This window comes from Lonchura striata, chromosome 17 (assembly GCF_046129695.1).
Source record: "Lonchura striata isolate bLonStr1 chromosome 17, bLonStr1.mat, whole genome shotgun sequence".
NCBI lineage: Eukaryota > Metazoa > Chordata > Aves > Passeriformes > Estrildidae > Lonchura > Lonchura striata.
In genome coordinates, this window is record NC_134619.1 from 6,401,214 (window position 1) to 6,419,018 (window position 17,805).

Consider the following 17,805-nt stretch of genomic DNA (forward strand, 5'->3'; position numbering starts at 1 on the left):
GCACAGCTGCAGCCGGGCTCGCTGCTCTCGAAGAAGAAGAACTGATATTTCATTTAATCATTATTTTAAAGTGTGCTCTTTGCTTCTTACCAGAGCACCGTAAACGCAGCTCTCTGTTCTTCAAGCAGCTCAGTCACAAGTGGCTGACTCCAGTTAATAGTCTTCATCTCACTTGTGTGGGAGGATATTTTTTTTTTTCCATAGGACAGTAATTGCATCCACAAATGTGGGAGAGTTAAAACAGAATTAAGGAAATAACCTTAGAAGATATCTGAAGTGTTTGGGTATTTCCTGGCTGGAAATTGGGGGGCTTATAACACAGGATCTTTTCTTCCTTAGGTCTACAATGTTCTCTAAGAGTTACCCCACTAAAGCATTTGCCTCCTCACACTAATTCCTTGTTTGCAGAGGATTGCAGGGAATTCACATCCCAGACCCACCAGGATCTGGTGTTCACTCAGCCTCCGCCAGAGATGGATCCCCCGACGAATCAGATCTTTGCCTGATGCAGGGTCTGAATCAGCTTCAGGTGCTTGCATGGCATCCACAGCCAAGCCCTGGAATGCAGCCCCCAGCTCTCACAGTGCCAGCACAGCCACACTTCCCCAGCCCTGGTCACACTTGGACACTGACATGCTCCAAATCCCCTCCCAAATCCCACCACCCACAGGCAACACTCAAAAGACAGAGATCACCCCCTCACATCTTCCATGTCCACTTGAAGCCACCTGGAGATTGCTCTGGTGAGCAACTCCAACCCCCCAGCCCCCACCTGGATTTGTCATTTAACTGTTCCAAATAATTAGTGGGAGTTTTGTGCCTGGTAAACCCACTCCTGGCTTTGAGCCTATTATTTTGGTTCTCCTCTGCTTGCAGTTGGTCTGTGTAGCTCATTTTGGGTGTGTAGTTGGGATTTGAAAGAGGCTACTTAAAAAGAAATATGAAAAATTAATTGTAGGAGTCTGGGCTGCCAACTGCAACTATGTGGGGTATGAGGAACAAGCTGGACCCATGCTTGGGTCAACAGCTCTAGACATGCTGTGTCCTGCATTCTGTGTCCCATGATGGCAAAAAAAATTGCAAAAAGATTTCCTTGTCTGGGTTTTGGACTCAGCAATTTCCTCACCCTCTCCCAGGCAGAGATGCCCAGGGCAGAGGTCAGGAGTACAGAGCACTCAGCATGGCCTGTGCATTCCTGAACTGATGAGAACTTGAAAGAAAGAAAGTCTTTAATAAAATATTCTGCTCCCTCCTTACCCAAGTAGCACCTGAATAGATGGATGAGTTCCCCAAGGTCTGCCCCCTGCCCAGCTCACAGCCTCACCCTCAGTGCCACACAGGGATGTGCAAAGTCTCTGCATTTTCCCCACTGTGTAATGTCTCTGTGCTTTTTTCTCACTGTGCAATGTCTCTGTGCATTTTCCCCACTGTGTAATGTCTCTGTGCATTTTCCCCACTGTGTAATGTCTCTGTGTATTTTTCTCACTTCAGAATGAGGAGGGGAACTGAGGATGGAGCACAGAAGGGTTTGCAGACCAAAGGGAAGGCACACCCCCCCCTCTGCTGTCCTTCTGCAGCCCTTGTGACAAGTGTGCTCCTCATGTCACACTCCATCAGGAGCAAAAGGGGCTGCCTGGTTATGCCCTGAAAAAAAATCTGATCAGATGCACACAGAGCTTGTGCCTCACTGTTCTGAAGGAGGTCTCACTGAACTTCTGGTCTGCAAAAGGAGACTGTGTACTGATTTACCTTTATTGACCTTTGCCAGATTAGATCCTCCAGTGGTACCAGCGATAGACGAGTGCAGCTGATTTCTAACATGCAAGGTTTTAGATCTTGATTTGCACCTAAATGAAAGAGTACTCTCAAATGACAAACATCCCTGAGGACTAAATACTGCCTCTGAGCTGAACCTACCAGACATGCAGAGCACAGACTCATCCCTGCAAACCTCTGTCTGCACAGGACACACACGCACAGCTCAGCCCCACGCCAGGAAAGAGATGATAAATCACAACCTTTTTCTAGTATCTTTTTTTATTATTATTTTCCTATTCAGCTCCAGGAGCATCCCTGCTGCTTTGAATCCCTTTTAGTACTATAAAACACCTAAAAAAAAATAAAGAAGAAAAGCACGTTCATAGAAGTTTCTGGTCCTTGTGCTGTGGGAAAGAAAGTGAGAAGATGCAGTAAAAGTGATAAAGATAAGGAAGGCACAGATATCTGATGGATCAAGTATTTCCTCTTCAGTCCCTCTGACCAGCTTACCAAAGTTTATTAAAAGCAATCTGTCCACAGATCTGGGGCTGTGGTGGGTACACAGGGACTTCAGTTCTAGCACCACTAAAGAGCACCTCCAGAGAGCCCCAAAACCAGCAGAGCTGCCTGCACAGCCCTGGTTTGGCTGCAGAACACCAGGGAGCCATAAACACAAGCAGCATTTTGCATCCAGCCGTGTGTCAAACACCACAGCGTGGCCTCCCAGCCTAATTGACAGAAACCAGCAGCTCCCCTCCACTAATGACAGCACCCATTACACCTAATTAGCCGAGGTTCTGTTCCAGGTCCTGCTACATTTACACACAAAATACATCTTCCAGCAAAGTGCCCTTTTGGAGGGAAAAAAAGGAAGAGGAGCATAATTACAATTAGGCCCCTAAATGGCAGAAAGTTGGAGAATGCAGGTCATGCTGAGAGAAATGGCTCTGAGGGATGGCAGGTGACTCTGGGGTCATGGGCTGTGCCACTTGTCACCAGTGACTGGCAAACCCAGCTGGAGACCAAGGGTGGCCACACTGTACCTGGCACCCCATCCTGAAATACCAGCCCTGAGGTTCCTCTTGGGCTTTTTGATGGCACCAGAAGATGGTTGGGGTTTCTTCATGTTTCTTTGTCTTTTTTTTTTTTTTTTTTTAGTGATTTCTCCAGATGTTTCCTGGCACCACAGTGCATTTGAGGAAGGTTTAGCTTCTTAATGGATTGTTTTGGATGGGTGTCCACATGACAGCTCAGACAAGGGCTGGTGGGTGATGACAGCAGTGCATGGGAAGAGGAGCAGAGTAGAACAGTGGCATTAAAGCAGCTTCAATTTGTCTCTGTTTCCTGGGGGCTGTGGAAGAAAGAGGCACCTTGGCAGACTCTGGGCTGTCACCATCGAGGGCAGAGCCCATCCCTGGGAGGCTGACAAGGGCAGGAAGGCTCCAGGGACTGAGGGGCTCGTAGACAGTCAGTGCAGAAGGTTCAATACAGGCAAAAGTTCAGTGGTCCTGGGACAGGGAGTGGTACAGGAGGTGTGAGAGCAGGCACAGCACCAGGGGGTCTCGTGGTGGCTCTCTGAGCCCTGTAGGGTTGGGTTGGACTGGCTGGTGGAGAGAAGGAGTGCAGGTCACAGGGCACCTGAAATGGCACAAGAAAACAGAGAAGCTCTGGAGGGGCAGCTGGAGGCAGAGTGAGCTCTTTGTACCTGGCAGGTCTGGGGCACAAAAACCTTTAAACGCACAGTAAAACTTTTCAGGGACCCTGCAAACCCAGGCCTCTTCAGGGATCTGAAACAATGGCAAGGAAAAGCCAATTCATTTATCACACTACACTGTCACATTTCTGAAGCAGAGTCCCTGTTTTAGTGGAAAATCTGTAAAGACCAAAACACCAAATCATGCTGATAAACAGCCTGGCCAGCCTCCAGGCTTTCCCTTTCTGCTTTTCCCTGTGTTTATCAGCACAGACCAGCCTTGCCCCATCCTTTAATCTAACTCCCAGAGAATTAATGCTTTTACTAGTACTGACTGCCTGGCAGAACTGCATTTCTCAAAACTCCTCTGTTCCTGTCCCTGAAGTAACCATAAAACCCAATAAAACCCCTTCACCACATTCCCCAGATTGGCAGGTGCCAGGGAGCTGTTCAGCCTCTCTGCCAAGGCTGCAGGGATCTCCAGGGGAAGCAGGAGAAGGGAGCTCAGGCTGTGCTCCCCATGCCCATGAACACCTGGAGTGGAGTTCTGGCCAGGTCTGTGTCACTGCTAAGAAGAAGCAGTGCGAGTCCCCAAGCTGGCAGGGGCTGACAGGGACTTGACACAGGCACCTCACAGCTGTGCTGCTCTCTTTTGGGCTCAACAGAGGACTGGTGCCTTCAGGAGTGAGGAGCAGAGTGACTCAGATGGGCAGGGGGAAATCTCTGCCAGTTTGTAAGCAAATGATGGATTGCTCCATCTGCCCAGATGTCCTTGTTCCCCTGGGGAGGAACCAGTCCATCCACTCCATCAGTGAGCTTTGTGATATCCCTCCCCACAAAGTCCTTCCGAGGCTGTTGGATTTGGGGTTATGACATTAAATGTTGTTAGAATAAACCTACCCAGAGTCCCAGGAGAATAAGCCCAGGAGACCTCACCCAAACCACCTGGTCCATCCTATACTTATGTCTTTCCCCATCTTTGCCAAACCAGTTCCTAAAGGACCTCCAGGAACGGATACGCCACCACGTCCCCAGACAGCCCATTCCAGTGAGTCACTAATCATTGCCAGCAGAAACGAGTGTCTAACCTGCTGCATTTCAGTCCATTGCCTCATGTCCCATTCATCACCTCATTGCTCCATTCCTCCCTGCATGGGAACACTGCTGGACCCTGTGGGGCCCAGCCCAGAACAAGCACACTGACCTTATACAAGGAGGCAACGTGGTCATCTTTTTCTCCATTTGTCCCCAATCTTCTTGCCCTGTCCACGTGTGCTGGTGTTCCTGTGGTGCCACCTCAGCTGGCTCTCTAGTGCATTCACCTGGGGGGGAGAAAGCAGCAGATCTGAGAGGAGTCTGCACAGATCATCTTTAACCTGCCCCAAATGCAAGGAGTCTGCACCACTGCACAGATAATCTTTAACCCACCCCAAATACAAGAAGAAAATGCTGGCTCAAGTTTCCTTTGCTGAGGTTCATGACTCCGTGAAAGACAAACATTGGGGCACCAAGTTTTACCTGTTTCCGTAGGGAAGTGACTGTCTTCTCCAGTTCAGTCACAAGGGACTCAAGATTCTCTCTGGAGGAAGAGCTTGGAGAGGGTGCCTCGTCTCTGGGGTCAGGGATAAAAAGTGAAAGGGGTTATGCAAACAGCTGCTTCCTAGGTGAGGGAATCATTTTGCCTTCTCTAACATCAGCCTCCAAGTGAGCATCAAAGGGAATGACCCCACAAGATTCACCTGCCAAGAGATGCCAGCCAAAAGGTCCCTCAGCTCAGGTATTCACACATCAGAGCTGGGCTCTGCACTGAAGTGTGGAGGCCTGGCTGAGCTCAGCATCTCTCTCCTGATCCACCCCTGACCCCAGATCTCTGCAAAGCACCAGATTCAGAGGCGTGAATGGACAGAGTTATTAGAATTTCTCTTTCATAAACTGGAGGTAAAAGGGGTGATACTACACCTGGGCAAGGCAGGCTTGTGCTTTGCAGGGTTTTCCTCTGGGTAGCTGAAGCCGGGAGATCTCCTGCTCCGGAAGCGCTGCGAAAGAGCCCTGAATTGCCCTCGTGTCCGGCAGTCTTGGGGAGGAAGGGAAAGTCTGCAGTGAGCACTGGTCTTTGAAACAGTGGTGAGTCAATGGCAGCAGCGCAAGGCAGGGCTGCCCTCCTGCACCATCCACCCTGGACACATCTCTTGGGCCAGAGGGAAGGAGGCAACCAAGAGGTGGAAAAGGGTGTGCATCACTTGTGGATTACCATGTCTCAAATGGACACCTGAACCAGCATGCAGCCCAAGGGGACCATGGCAGGATCTGAGGTTTAATGGCAAAGATTTAGACTCCCAAATGAATCTGTGAAATGACACATGCTGGGGATCATGTCCTGTTTCAGTCTCTTCCTCAGTCAGAGAACAAAGCCCTCAGCGAAGTGGACTTTCAGACAGATAAAATGAAGCTAACAGAGTTAACAGGCTTCCTAGAGAAGTAGCAAATGTCCCAAACTTCTCAGGGTTTAAGAAACATTTGGATATAATAATAAGACATAATTAATAATTTGCTTTAACTTTTGATCAGCCCTGAATTGGTCAGGAGATTGGACAGGATGATTGCTGCAGGTCCTTTACAGCAGAAATATAATTTTCCTATTCTATTCTATTCTATTCTATTCTATTCTATTCTATTCTATTCTATTCTATTCTATTCTATTCTATTCTATTCTATTCTATTCCATTCCATTCCATTCCATTCCATTCCATTCCATTCCATTCCATTCCATTTCTATTTTCAGTTCTCTTTGCACCCATCTGCTGACACAAGGGTCTCATGGTGCAGCCAGAAATCAGCTACAATTTCATAAAAGCTGCTGTGACGTGTGACAAATGCCACCCAGAGTGATAGCCACATCAGTCAGTGCCAGAACATCCCTCTCCTTACCCTCACAACAGTCCTGCCACAGGCGGAGGTCCACAGCAGGAATCTCCTCACAGCTGACCATGCCCTGCAGGTATGATGCCACCTGGAAGACGTCTCTCTGCAGCTGCTGGATGTGGTCACTGTTGTCACAGATGACACGAGCCAGGGACGCCTGTCTGATCTGAGTCAGCTGCGCCGGCGTGAACACTCCGGGGTTCTCATACCAAAATCTGCAGTGGGGTGTAATCACAGCATGACTCAGGAGTGGGAGAGGAGGGAGTGAGTGAGTGAGTGAGTGAGTGAGTGAGTGAGTGAGTGAGTGAGGCTGGGAGAGGAAAATGATCTCCCTGACATTTGTGTGGCAGCACTCACACCCCTCAAAATGAGCGTCTGCTCTGGTGCCAGGTGGCTGCAAACACAGATGGCTTTTTCTGAACCCACAACCCCCCATGCTCCTGCCCTAAGTGCATGGCCAGGAAAAGATGTCTCGTTCACACAAGCAGCAAACAGGGATTAGAAAGAAGCTCCTGTGGACATTTTCTAGGATTTTCATGAGATGTTGGGAACATCCTCAATGATTCCCAGTGTTCTGCAGTGAAATTAAATTAAATCATTTAATCAAGAAAGGACACCTTGACAGTAACTGTGACAAGTGTTCTTGCAAATACACTGGACACAGAACACTGTTCCTCATATCATAAGACAATAAATAAGAAAAAATTACAGATTCTGCTTCTTCCTGTAAGGCAAAAAACCTCCCAAAGAGAATACCAAAGGATTTGGGATGATTCCAATGGCAATACCTGTCTCCATCCCTCAGCCTTCTGAACTGAGTTGTTAACAGGCACATCAGTGTTGGTCCCACTCTGGTCCCAGGAACAAGATCCTCCACCATAAGTGCTGGAAACAGGTCAATATTTTTGGTAGTTCCATATAAACTGCAGGATAACAGATATTATATATAAAAACAAAAAAAATATAAGAGCGTGAGAAGAGTGGTGATAATATAAATCTGATACCAACATAGAAATTTGTATGTCAGGAACACATCTGGACAATATTTTTAATGCTTTTATCTAAAAGACAATAGGATAAAGACCTGCCTTGGAAGAGGCAGACAGGGCAGATAGGACACAGTTTAATCTGACTGGAAAATAGCTCCAAGGCTCAATCTGCTCCCAAACTACACCACAGAAGTGCCTGACAACATTCCACCCAAAACCAGACCGATCACTTGGAGAAACTTCATTTGTCTGACCTCATTGTTAAACCGCAGTTATTACCCTATCTTAACATCTGTAGGGGGCAATATCTGGGGAGGTTATTCCATGGGTGTACAGGAAGAAGCAGGAACTTTTCACTGACTGGTCTCCAGTAGTTTTGATCCTTCCACATCCAGGCTACAGTACCTCCTGAGCTTTTCTCTGATCTCCAAGTTCTTTATCTCATTTCGGAGGTCCTCAAACTCCTGCGCTGAGGAGAGGTTGCAGAAGACCCTGAAGTCGTTGTAGGGTGGGATGCCGTGGTCTCGCCCTCTCTGGATGTTGATAGCAGCCAAGTCCAGTGACACAGAGTGCGCCATGGAGAAGAGTTTCTCTGTCAGCTCCATGTTGAGGAGTTCAGACGGCACCCGCATTTTCCCAGGAACCCCAAACAGCCCACGGAGAAGGGGGTCAATCCCCCCTTCCTGCATGATCCTGAAAGGGGAGAAGAAGGCCTTGTGCAGGGGGATGTGGCCTTGTCGGATGGGCTGGAAGGTCTCGTTCAGCCGGTACAGGATGGGGTTGATCAAGGTGTGCCCGAAGCGGAAAGCGGCCGTGGCAAAGGCGTTGAGAATCCCCGCGTTGACGTTGGGGTTGTAGCCTTTGTACTCACCCAGCATCTTCATCCCAGCCTCCCCGAGGACCTTGGGCAGCCACTGGGCATAGGTGATGTGCTGCATCTGGGCACCCACGATCTTCCGCGCCTCGTGGTACAGGAGGTCCCCGTCCCAGTGTGGGTTGAGGGCAGCCAGCTCAGTGGCAACGCGGTTGTGCTCCCTGAACCACAGCGTGTGCATGGCCGTGAGCCCCAGCTGCTCGTTGGCACGGTGGTCTCCTGCCAGGAAGCACGGCACGGGGCTCTCGTTCTCATCCCTCATGCACTCCGTGGGTGGCCCCACAGCAAAGGGAAGGAGGTGTTTCCCTGAGCTGGGTACGACTCGCCCTTGCTTCAGCAGCCCTTTCTGGCCACTCAGGTCCCGCAGCTCCTGCGATTCCTGCTCCGTGCTGCCGTAAACGTTGGAGGCGTCGATGTAGGATGTCAGGTGGTTGATCTGCTCCCTGGCATAGACAGAGTTCATCAGCAGGGAGGTCATCCCGCTGCCACACACGGGGCTGGAGCGCACAAAGAACATGCAGCGCCCGTTCCGCACGCGGGGGTCGTTGGCAGGGACGGCGATGGAGAAGCAGGGGGGGTCATTGGTGCACACCTCGCTGCAGGGGGCTCCGTCTGAGAAACGGGACATGCTGATGGCTGCCACCGTCTGGTCCATGTCGTGGTCCAGGAACTGGCCCCACTGCATGAGCATGTGTGTGAACTGGTCATCGGGGGTGATGGTCTCGGTCCCGATCATAGCAGTGGAGACAAGGCGAGGTAGAGGAAGGGGCAAATCCCTGGCATCTTCTGCCAAGGAAAACCCTCTGGGCAGGTTAAATCCATTCTGGTAGGCAGGTTTGAGGAGCCTCTGGAAGGCTGTGAGGGATGCACCCCACATGGGGTGCTGGAGGTTGTTACAAGAGCCATCATGGGTCCTGTACTTCCTGTGGAAGCAGATGTCGGAGCAGTTGGGCGTGCGGCGGTGCGCGGAGCAGCCCGACAGGTTGGCGATCATGGTCAGGTAGTGAGGGGACACCAGGTCATTGTAGCGATAGCCTGCAGAGGGAAGGGCAGAGCACCAGGTCAGGCATCACCTGCAGCCTCCTGATTCCCACTGTCCCATGGAACGGCTCTGTGTGAAAACCCCTGTCGGAATGGGCTTGGGCATCTCTGAGCGTCATGTTGCTGTGGAATTTATAGGAAGCAAAGGAAGCACAGAATCACATCAGACCCACAAAGCAAAAAAGAAAGGGACAAAATTGCACAGAGCTGGAAACCAGAAATGTTGTGACTGGCAGAGCAAACTGTGGGGGTGGTCTTGGTCCCTATTCTAGGTTTATTTTATGGCTCCCTGGGTTATTCCTGCCACCACGAGTTCCATCACCCACCCAAGCTCTACGTGACGAGCAGCAGGAAGCCGTGAGTGACTGCCAGGGCACTGCTGGGCCGTGTGAAAATGCTGAATGATGCTGCATTGTGTGGATGCTGACAGGGCAATGAGGAGGAGAGGCTGGCAGTCCAACCAGCCCAGACCAGACCTGCTGCCTGGAGAGGCATTCCTTGCACCCTGGAACACATCCAGGCAGGAAAAAATATTTACAGGCCCCAAACACACATGCCTGCTCCATGATGAATCACACGTATAGGTAGAAGCACGCAGTGAACAGCAGTGCTTGTTATATATCAAGGATGTGCCAGGTAGGAAGTTTTGGGGTCCAGCTGCTGCATGACTGAACCTCATTAGGTACTTCTGGTGTTACATTGCTTTGTTGTTTGCTATCTTACCTCAGCACAAGGAACCTGAGCTGCTGGAACTTACCTGAGTTTGTAACTAAGAGGTCAAAGTAGTAGAGACAGAAAAGGGATATCCCACTTCCTCTGTAGCAGCACCCAAATACCTCTGAGTTCACAGCACTGTTCTCATTGCCATTTGGAGGGCAGGAAACATCTCAGACCATGCTGTTGAGAGTCTGAACCTCAGACCCACAAGGATACTCCTTTATCAGTTAGATGGCTAATATTTTTTTAAGGAATAGGGCTTTTATAGCCATCTAAGAAACCTTTACCAAAACAGGGAATTAAACATTTTCCTGGATATCAAACTGGTTCAATTAACATAAGACCAGCCCTTCAGCTGTTAAAAAAACCCCATGAGATATAGAAAGAATTGCCACCCAGACAACACATTTCTTGATGTACCCAACATTTATCTTGATTTTTGATATACCACTGCACATTTTAAACTAATAAGAAGGGAAATGAAGTCTCTCCTACCTGTGACATTCATGTCCACAATCAGCCCTTGCTGCACATGTTCCTGAATCAGCTGCAGGGTCCTTTCAAAGATCTCCCCTGCCCTGGCTGTCTCGATGGTGTAGGGGTCCCTCGGGTAGCGGAACAGAGCCAGGAGGTCATTGGGAGTCTTGGGGCGCCTGTTTCCAGGAATCAAAAGTGATGCAGGATCATTAAAATTAATCACTTCTGCTCAGGGCAGTGAGACACTACAAGCAGCAAGAGTCAGGCTCTAAGCTGGTCTAGTGCTTGGCCCCCAGTTTAGTGTAAGAATAACATGGCTTGCCTGCACATTGCAGATGATTAAAGAAAGGATATTTTTCCCCAGGAAAATGCACATATTTAATTCCCTCAGTTTCTCTGGGTTTTTTCTGTGATAGCAATTTATTTTTTCACTTTTCAACAGCTGAAGCCCAGAAGGTTTCTGGCTTAATACAAACTATCCATCCTTCCAATAAAAACATATATTGGGGTAGAAAAGGATTGAATCATATTCACTCGAGAATTTATTTTTTACTGAGGAAATGGTTGGAATTTTTATATTATTATTTCTGTACACCCTCCACAAAGTCAGTTACATTCATAAAACAACTACTTTGATTATTTTCCTTTTTATGCACTATCTCCACAACAAACTCCAGCTGACAAAACGCAGATAAAAGTGACATAAGAGATGATGCTCGTGTATCTCATTTTTCCAGAATCCCAAATCTGTCGGGAAGCTCTATCACATCCTACATAGTGCAGCTTCAACCTCCAGCACTCAAAAAAAAACCCCCATAGCTTTCCTTTGCAGGCTGCCAGTGATAAAATGAGCTTTGAGAAGGCTTCATTTCTTGTGGGGTTTTATCCCTTTTCTGCTTCAGGCCCCAGCTCCAGGCCCTTCCCACACTTACTTGCTGAAGAGCTCGGTACGTGTGGAGTTGATGGCGTGGTCCACGCTGCTGATGGCCTCGCGCAGCGACGTGGCCACAAACGTGTCCCCGCTCCGGCCCACGTCCGTGGCTGCCCAAAGCACAAAGAAACAACAAAACACCCTCAATTTCCTTCCATATTAACTGGCCCTTTCAATTCATGAAAATCTGTGCACCAGCTCCAGTGACCCCGCTGCAGAACAAACCGCGTTTCCGCTTGTAATATAAACACCGTGAATTTATTTTTTAGGACAGATATTCTGAAGAATGGGAACTGCCTGAAAAAGAAGGTGAGTTTTTCAGATGTTTGTGGGCACACATTCAGAGTTTTCTCCCATACAAAATTTTTTGCAAAAAAGAAAAATATCTGTTTTGGTTAGTGGTTAAACTGCAAAAAGAAAATGTAAAAATCCCAGTGAGTTAATCCAAAACAATATACTTGCTTCCCACAAAGGCATTTCTCAAATTCATGAAATTAATTTAAATACATTGCTCATATATTAATTTTATGTTTGTGGAAGACTTTATTTGTTAATTATTGGTAGTATTTAATATATACTTATGATAATAATAATTCAAACTTACTGTTACCACATTTGCTATACGATTTTATATAAAAATATGAAAATTATTGTTGGAATACCTTCAGAAGAAAAGACATCATTTCTTTAAAATTACTACAGGATGCATTTTTAAGCCAGGGCCTTTGTCACAGCTGAACAAACCAGTTCCCAGTTGGCTACTGGTGTATGCTACAGTCAGCTGGTGAATGAGGCACCAATCAAGAACAAACCACAGAAATTATCTCAGGAATTATTTCAAACAACAACCATTTTCAGCTCCTTGCTTACAGCGCCTGTATGGAAAATGTAACTAAATTCATCTAATAAGCCACTCACTATCCACTGTGGCTATTGCTGGAACAGCTCTTTACTTCTATTTTAAACGTTTTTGCTTGCCTTTGATTTCTTTTGCCAGTTTTCTTACCCTCTAAGAGGTACAATTTCCACTCCTGACCTCTGGTTTGACCAAGGAGGCTTCTCCTCCTTGTCCATTACAGCTTCCCTAATGCACAGAGCAGCAGATTGAAAACCAGACTTAGTTCCCATTCCCAAGATTGGTGCACAGTCTAAAGCTGGACTTGATGATCTTGAAGGTCTTTTCCAGCCTTACTGATTCTGTGAGTGTAGGATTCTATGACTGAGCAGACATTTAAACCCCTGTATTTGCAGTGACAATGTGGTTCTGCTCCTCCCTTCCCCAGAGTGTGAGGTTTTGGTCAGATGATGATTTGTGAGCACATTGGCACATTTTAATAAGTTTCTCCCTCCCAGCAAAGGCAGTAACTACATGGACACTGACAGCTGGGCTTGCAGGAGGAGGTTTAAGACAACACCTCTGGCTTTGCAGGGAGCAACTGCAGCTCAGCTGAGCAAACAGCGAGGGGCAGCTGGGAAGTGCGTGGGCTTTCACAACGAGATGACTCCGACCCAAAGGACCTGTCTGCAAAGAAGCTGAAGAAATAATTTCTTACATAATTATCTGCTCAAAGTGTAGCTGCCAACAGAGCACAGCACGTCCTTACACGGGAGCCAGAGAAGGCCCGGGGGGAGGTACGGTACCGGTGATGGTGAGCTGCATGGCACTCGAAGTGAAGCCAAAGGGGTTCCTTGCTATGCACTCGTATCTGCCCTGGTCAGCCACACCCAGGTCCTGAATGGAGAGGGTCCCATCCTGGCTGATGTGGAACTTGCCGCTCTCTGTGATCTGGATGCCCTCCTGTTGCACCACCAAAAGACAGAAGCTGTGTCAGAGCAAGGAGAGCTTCCCACCAGCCCAGCCTTCAGCCTGCTCAGCAAGCCCGGGGATGGATGTGATGAACAAATGTGGCCACCAGATGTTAGCATTGCTCTTCCAGAGAAACCAGAGAGCAGTCCAAGGACACCTGCTCCTGATTGGACCCGCAGTGAGGAGGTCCCTGCTTAGCTCTTTCCTCTGGCCCTGCCCAGGCTGTCCCCACAGGATACCCCACAGGACACCCCACCCAGACATGCTGGCTGGAACAAGTCCCAGGCCCTGATGCCCCCACAGAAGTTTCATGGCACAGAATTAAATTTCAATGCTTTCAGTTTTAGGACAACAAATTGATGGATTTTTGCTGGCCTTGATCTGCAGAGCCCAGCTTTTGCTGGCTCTGACAGCATCACTCAAACCTGACCTCAGCCTGGCTGGTGGCAGATGTGATTTTAAATCTCCTGCTTCTTAACATCTTTCTGCTGCCCTGCCACAACCTAAAGCTTGCTCTGCTGTTCTCTCAGGCCCTTTCCTTCTGCTCCCACTGATGGTTGAGCCCACAGAAAGCTGAAAAGAAAGAAAGCTGGTTCACCTCCCACCAGACTTTTGTGGGGTAAGTGTGGCTCAAGCATTTTCTGTGCCTGACTGTGCTCAAAGGCAGGGCAGGTAACAAGGAAAGTCCCAAGTGTTGTACTACAGAATAGCAGGGAAAAAGTCAGAGGAACTTAATCTAATGAATTCTTGGAAAGAGCAGCCAGGCTGCTGTGTGATTTTGAGGGATCGTGGCTTTGCCCCATGAAATCTGGAGCCAACAAGCATCATCCAATACCATCAGCAGGAATCCTGGATATAAGGAAAAGCTACTTAGAAAAAAAAAAAAAAATTTCAAAGTGGGTTTTTTTTTTTTCTTCCAGGGATGGTCAAACAAGTATTTAAAATATCCTGGAATGTCACTGGCTTCAAGTGATGCTTTTGGAAGGAAGAACTTGCTGCAAGGCTTTGAGCCTGAGAAACTGCAATGCTCTCTTAAAAACCCCAAATCAGTGGAAATGTTGGTCTTTATCCACGTATATTGCAAAATTAATGAAACTGGGAGAGGTGTTGAAGGAGGGAGCTGTTGAATTCTCCCCCAGAGGAGCTGTCCCTCTCCCCAGTGATGTGAAGTCACCACGTACCTTGACCCAGGTGATGGTGGGCCGAGGGTCTCCCTGCGCAGCGCAGGAAATGGAAACGTCCTGGCCTGTCTCTGCCACCAGGTCTTGGGGGGGATGAAGGAACACCGGGATCACTGCACAACACAGGGGAAAAGTCACTGGGGTGAAAACTGCATCAAGGAAAACAGAGAAATCTGTGTGTGAAAAAACATCTCAGCAAGGGGAAAGCAGAGCTGCTGCTCTTGCAGGGGCTCCGCACAGGGGCAGCAGCAGCTCACCCTGTGCTCTCTGTCTCTCTACCAAGCTCTCTGGTCATAAATTTATATAATTTATGTTCATTATTTTCTGCTCCTCTGCATCTCTACTTGGGGCAATTACACAGGAATGTGCTGCACCATTTAAAATCCTTAATTCAAAGGCTTTCTAGAAAAGATGCTCCAGCTGAAACAGGGATCATGACTTGCTTCAGGAATTATCAGATGAAGCTCTCTCAAAGTGTTAGTCAGGCTAGATTAAATAACTATATTGATCTTGCTTGTCTTAAAATATTCTGTGAATTCTGTGATTGAAGCTTCACTAATTTCATGATTCTAGAATGTTTCCTTCCCTCCAGTCTGCTATTAGTAAAACCCTGCCCTGTTAGTGAACAAGAAGGGAAGTTTGCTTATTTAGAAGAATAATTTGTAAGGAAAAAAAGAAAACTAAGAAAGAGCTTTAAAAAAATTAAGGAAAAAAAAAAAAAGCTTTAATTAAGCAAAAGCATCCCTGTGTGACTTTTGTTTTAGAGTCTTGATTTTAGGAAACCTAAATTTAGACTGAATTTATGACCTGGTAGGGAACATTTAAGACAAATGTATCAAGAGCCAGAGTTAAATGTTTGCTAGAAGGAAGCATTACATTTTACAGAATGTTTTGTTTGGAAAAGAATTTTGCTAATAATTCTATAGGAAACACAACATTTTTAAATAGAAATATATATATATCTATTAGTAAGAATTTAATTCATACACTTTTTTTGAAAACTATCCAGTTTTTAAAGGAAAATTATCCAATTTTCCTTTACCAAAGCAATTTTCGCTATGACAACTCCCGAACTAAACCAACTTATTCCAATTTACAAACCTTGGAAACCTCTCCCACATTTCCCAGCAGCTGATGGAGCTCTCGTGGCCGGATGCCTGCTCCCAGGGAAGAGCAAAATCCCACCCCATAGGAGAGGGGACAGCTCCCTGCCTGTTCAGATGGTTATTGACCACAAAATCAAATAATGTCGTGGATTTCTGTGGGGTTTCTCTCTCAGGGTTCCTAAGGTCAGGATGACCCCAAGAGAGATCATAGAGAATCTTTTCTTCCCTAGCCCGAACACAGCCAAATGAAGGAGCCTGGAACAATTCCAATTGTGCTTTCAAGGTTGTGAATTTCTTTTTATCTAAACATTTTTTCTTTGACCTGCCGAGCTCTAGCAAGTGCCATGTGTGACATGGAAACACAAGAGGTGGCATCTGTGTTTCCTGGGGGGTCTATGGTGCAAGGGAGACTCCTCTCTCCCCTGATGGACTCAGTATTGATTATGTGGAAGGATGAAGACTTGATTAAGGGTCCAAATGTGTCTCGCTGTGATTTATTGGAGTTGGGTGGTGGGAGGAGGAATGTTTTGAAAGGTTTTCATTTTGAATTTTGTGGGGTTTTTTTTCCCCCCCTTTTATAGTAGCAGTAGTAGTAGTAGTAGTAGTAGTAGTGTAATAAAGTTTTCTCCTTGTTATTAAGTTTGGCCTGCTTTGCTCTGTTCTCAATCGCATTTCACAGCATTCAATTGATAGGTTACATTTTCATGGGGGCGCTGGCATTGTGGCAGTGTCAAACCATGACACAACTCCACCATGGTCATCTGCCCCGAGCCTTGGGTGGCTTTGAGTTTTATATACTCAAAACTATGCTGTTTTCAATTTCTTCACCAATTCTATCATCTGTTACATAGTGTATCTCTACCTTAAACCAACAGAAAAGTGCCACCATCACACCAAGGCATGGAGGACAAGAAGAAAGGAGGTGGCCAGGACACGCCCAAATTCCTCCATCTTGTACCCCCTTGAACCCCATTCTAAAAATCCCAAAATTCTACTTTTCCACCCTGTGTTAGTTCAAATATCACACTACTAAACCGCTTGTGACTAGCACTCATACAAAACTGACAGCCCTTTCCACAGGCTAGAATCAAAACCACAGATGCTTTTAAACTTCTTGACGAGGTCTCCGAGACCTTTTTCAGGATCTTGAGACAACCAGGGCAGCCAGAGGGATGTGCTGGACTCGGAGAGAACAGCACCCCTCTGCCAGCCCCGCTCACCTCGCGGGGTCACCGAGAGCTGCACCGGGAGCGTCCTGACGCCGATGGCGCTGATGGCGTGGCACTCGTACTGCCCGTGGTCGTGCAGGGCCACCCGCCCCACCCGCAGCGTGCCCGTGGCCAGCACGCTGTGCCGCCGGTCGCTCGGCAAGGGCCCACCTGGGTGAGCAAGCAGCTCGTTAATTCCCTCACCCCACGGATGCCAAAGTGGGTTTTTGCTTCTGTGTGTTCTCCGCATCTGTTGGGTGTTGGGTGTTATTGGGTGGTTATAAGGGTTCCTAACTCTGGCGCTTCTCCTATTAGACAAACAAATTCCTGAGGGCCAGTTCTGGTCTTCTTGCTTCTTACAGAAATCAAGAAACCTTCCCAAGATACTTTCTCAAGTATTAGGCATAAACAACTAGAAACAAGGGAGGCTTCAGAAGGGGTTGAACCAAGGCGGGGAATGACTTCATTACCTGTGTTTCTAACTGGGGATTCTCGTCAATTATGTGAATTTACTGAACTTATAAAACTGTACTTGGCCTAGGTCACATGTGCTTTGACATGTGTGCATTTTCAGCACATCTTCAGCATGCAATTTGCCATATTCCCACTTGGATGCCTTCAGTTAAAGACCTTTTTTTATATTACTTCCTATATTAATATTGTCTCAAAAATGTTTGGTGTTGTTTCTAGATTTTGAAGGCATCACCATCACTGGAGGGGTCTGTGTGATAGTCACACATTTCATTTCCTTCCCAGAATCAATTGCCCTGAAATACCACCTTTACACAATGAGTTGTCTTGTCTGATCAGCTGGGAAGTGCTGGAACCTTTTTTCTTTCCTCCTAAGAATTTTTTTAGTGCAATCTGCAGATATTTTGACCCTTGATGGATAGCAAATCACTCTTCAATTATCCAAACTGTTTCATCAAATAAACGGAAACATTTGGCATTGTCTTTCTAAATTTGTTGGTATGATTTTTTGGTTTGGAAACAGCTGTTTCAATATTTTCTCTATTTCAGGACAAAAGCTGAAAACTAAAACACTTTAATAAAACCGAATAAAATTATCAAAATTTGTCAGGCTAGCGACTTTTTTTTTTT

The 17,805-nt window shown here is 47.1% G+C and overlaps 1 protein-coding gene across 1 annotated transcript in view; it reads right to left on the bottom strand.

Moving 5' to 3' along the window:
- Positions 1 to 2,913: 2,913 nt before the first annotated feature.
- The window catches only part of LOC110469024 (peroxidasin homolog), a 44,202-nt gene continuing 29,310 nt past the window's right edge, over positions 2,914 to 17,805 (bottom strand). The window contains exons 12-23 of the mRNA XM_021527418.3: positions 16,717 to 16,875; positions 14,391 to 14,503; positions 13,044 to 13,200; positions 11,404 to 11,512; positions 10,490 to 10,647; positions 7,768 to 9,271; positions 7,162 to 7,296; positions 6,380 to 6,588; positions 5,411 to 5,525; positions 4,970 to 5,063; positions 4,656 to 4,773; positions 2,914 to 3,396 (exon numbers count right to left, since the gene is read on the bottom strand). Coding sequence (XP_021383093.2) covers positions 4,678 to 4,773; positions 4,970 to 5,063; positions 5,411 to 5,525; positions 6,380 to 6,588; positions 7,162 to 7,296; positions 7,768 to 9,271; positions 10,490 to 10,647; positions 11,404 to 11,512; positions 13,044 to 13,200; positions 14,391 to 14,503; positions 16,717 to 16,875 — 2,849 coding nt within the window. The 3' untranslated portion in view covers positions 2,914 to 3,396; positions 4,656 to 4,677. The remainder of the gene's footprint in view (positions 3,397 to 4,655; positions 4,774 to 4,969; positions 5,064 to 5,410; positions 5,526 to 6,379; positions 6,589 to 7,161; positions 7,297 to 7,767; positions 9,272 to 10,489; positions 10,648 to 11,403; positions 11,513 to 13,043; positions 13,201 to 14,390; positions 14,504 to 16,716; positions 16,876 to 17,805) is intronic.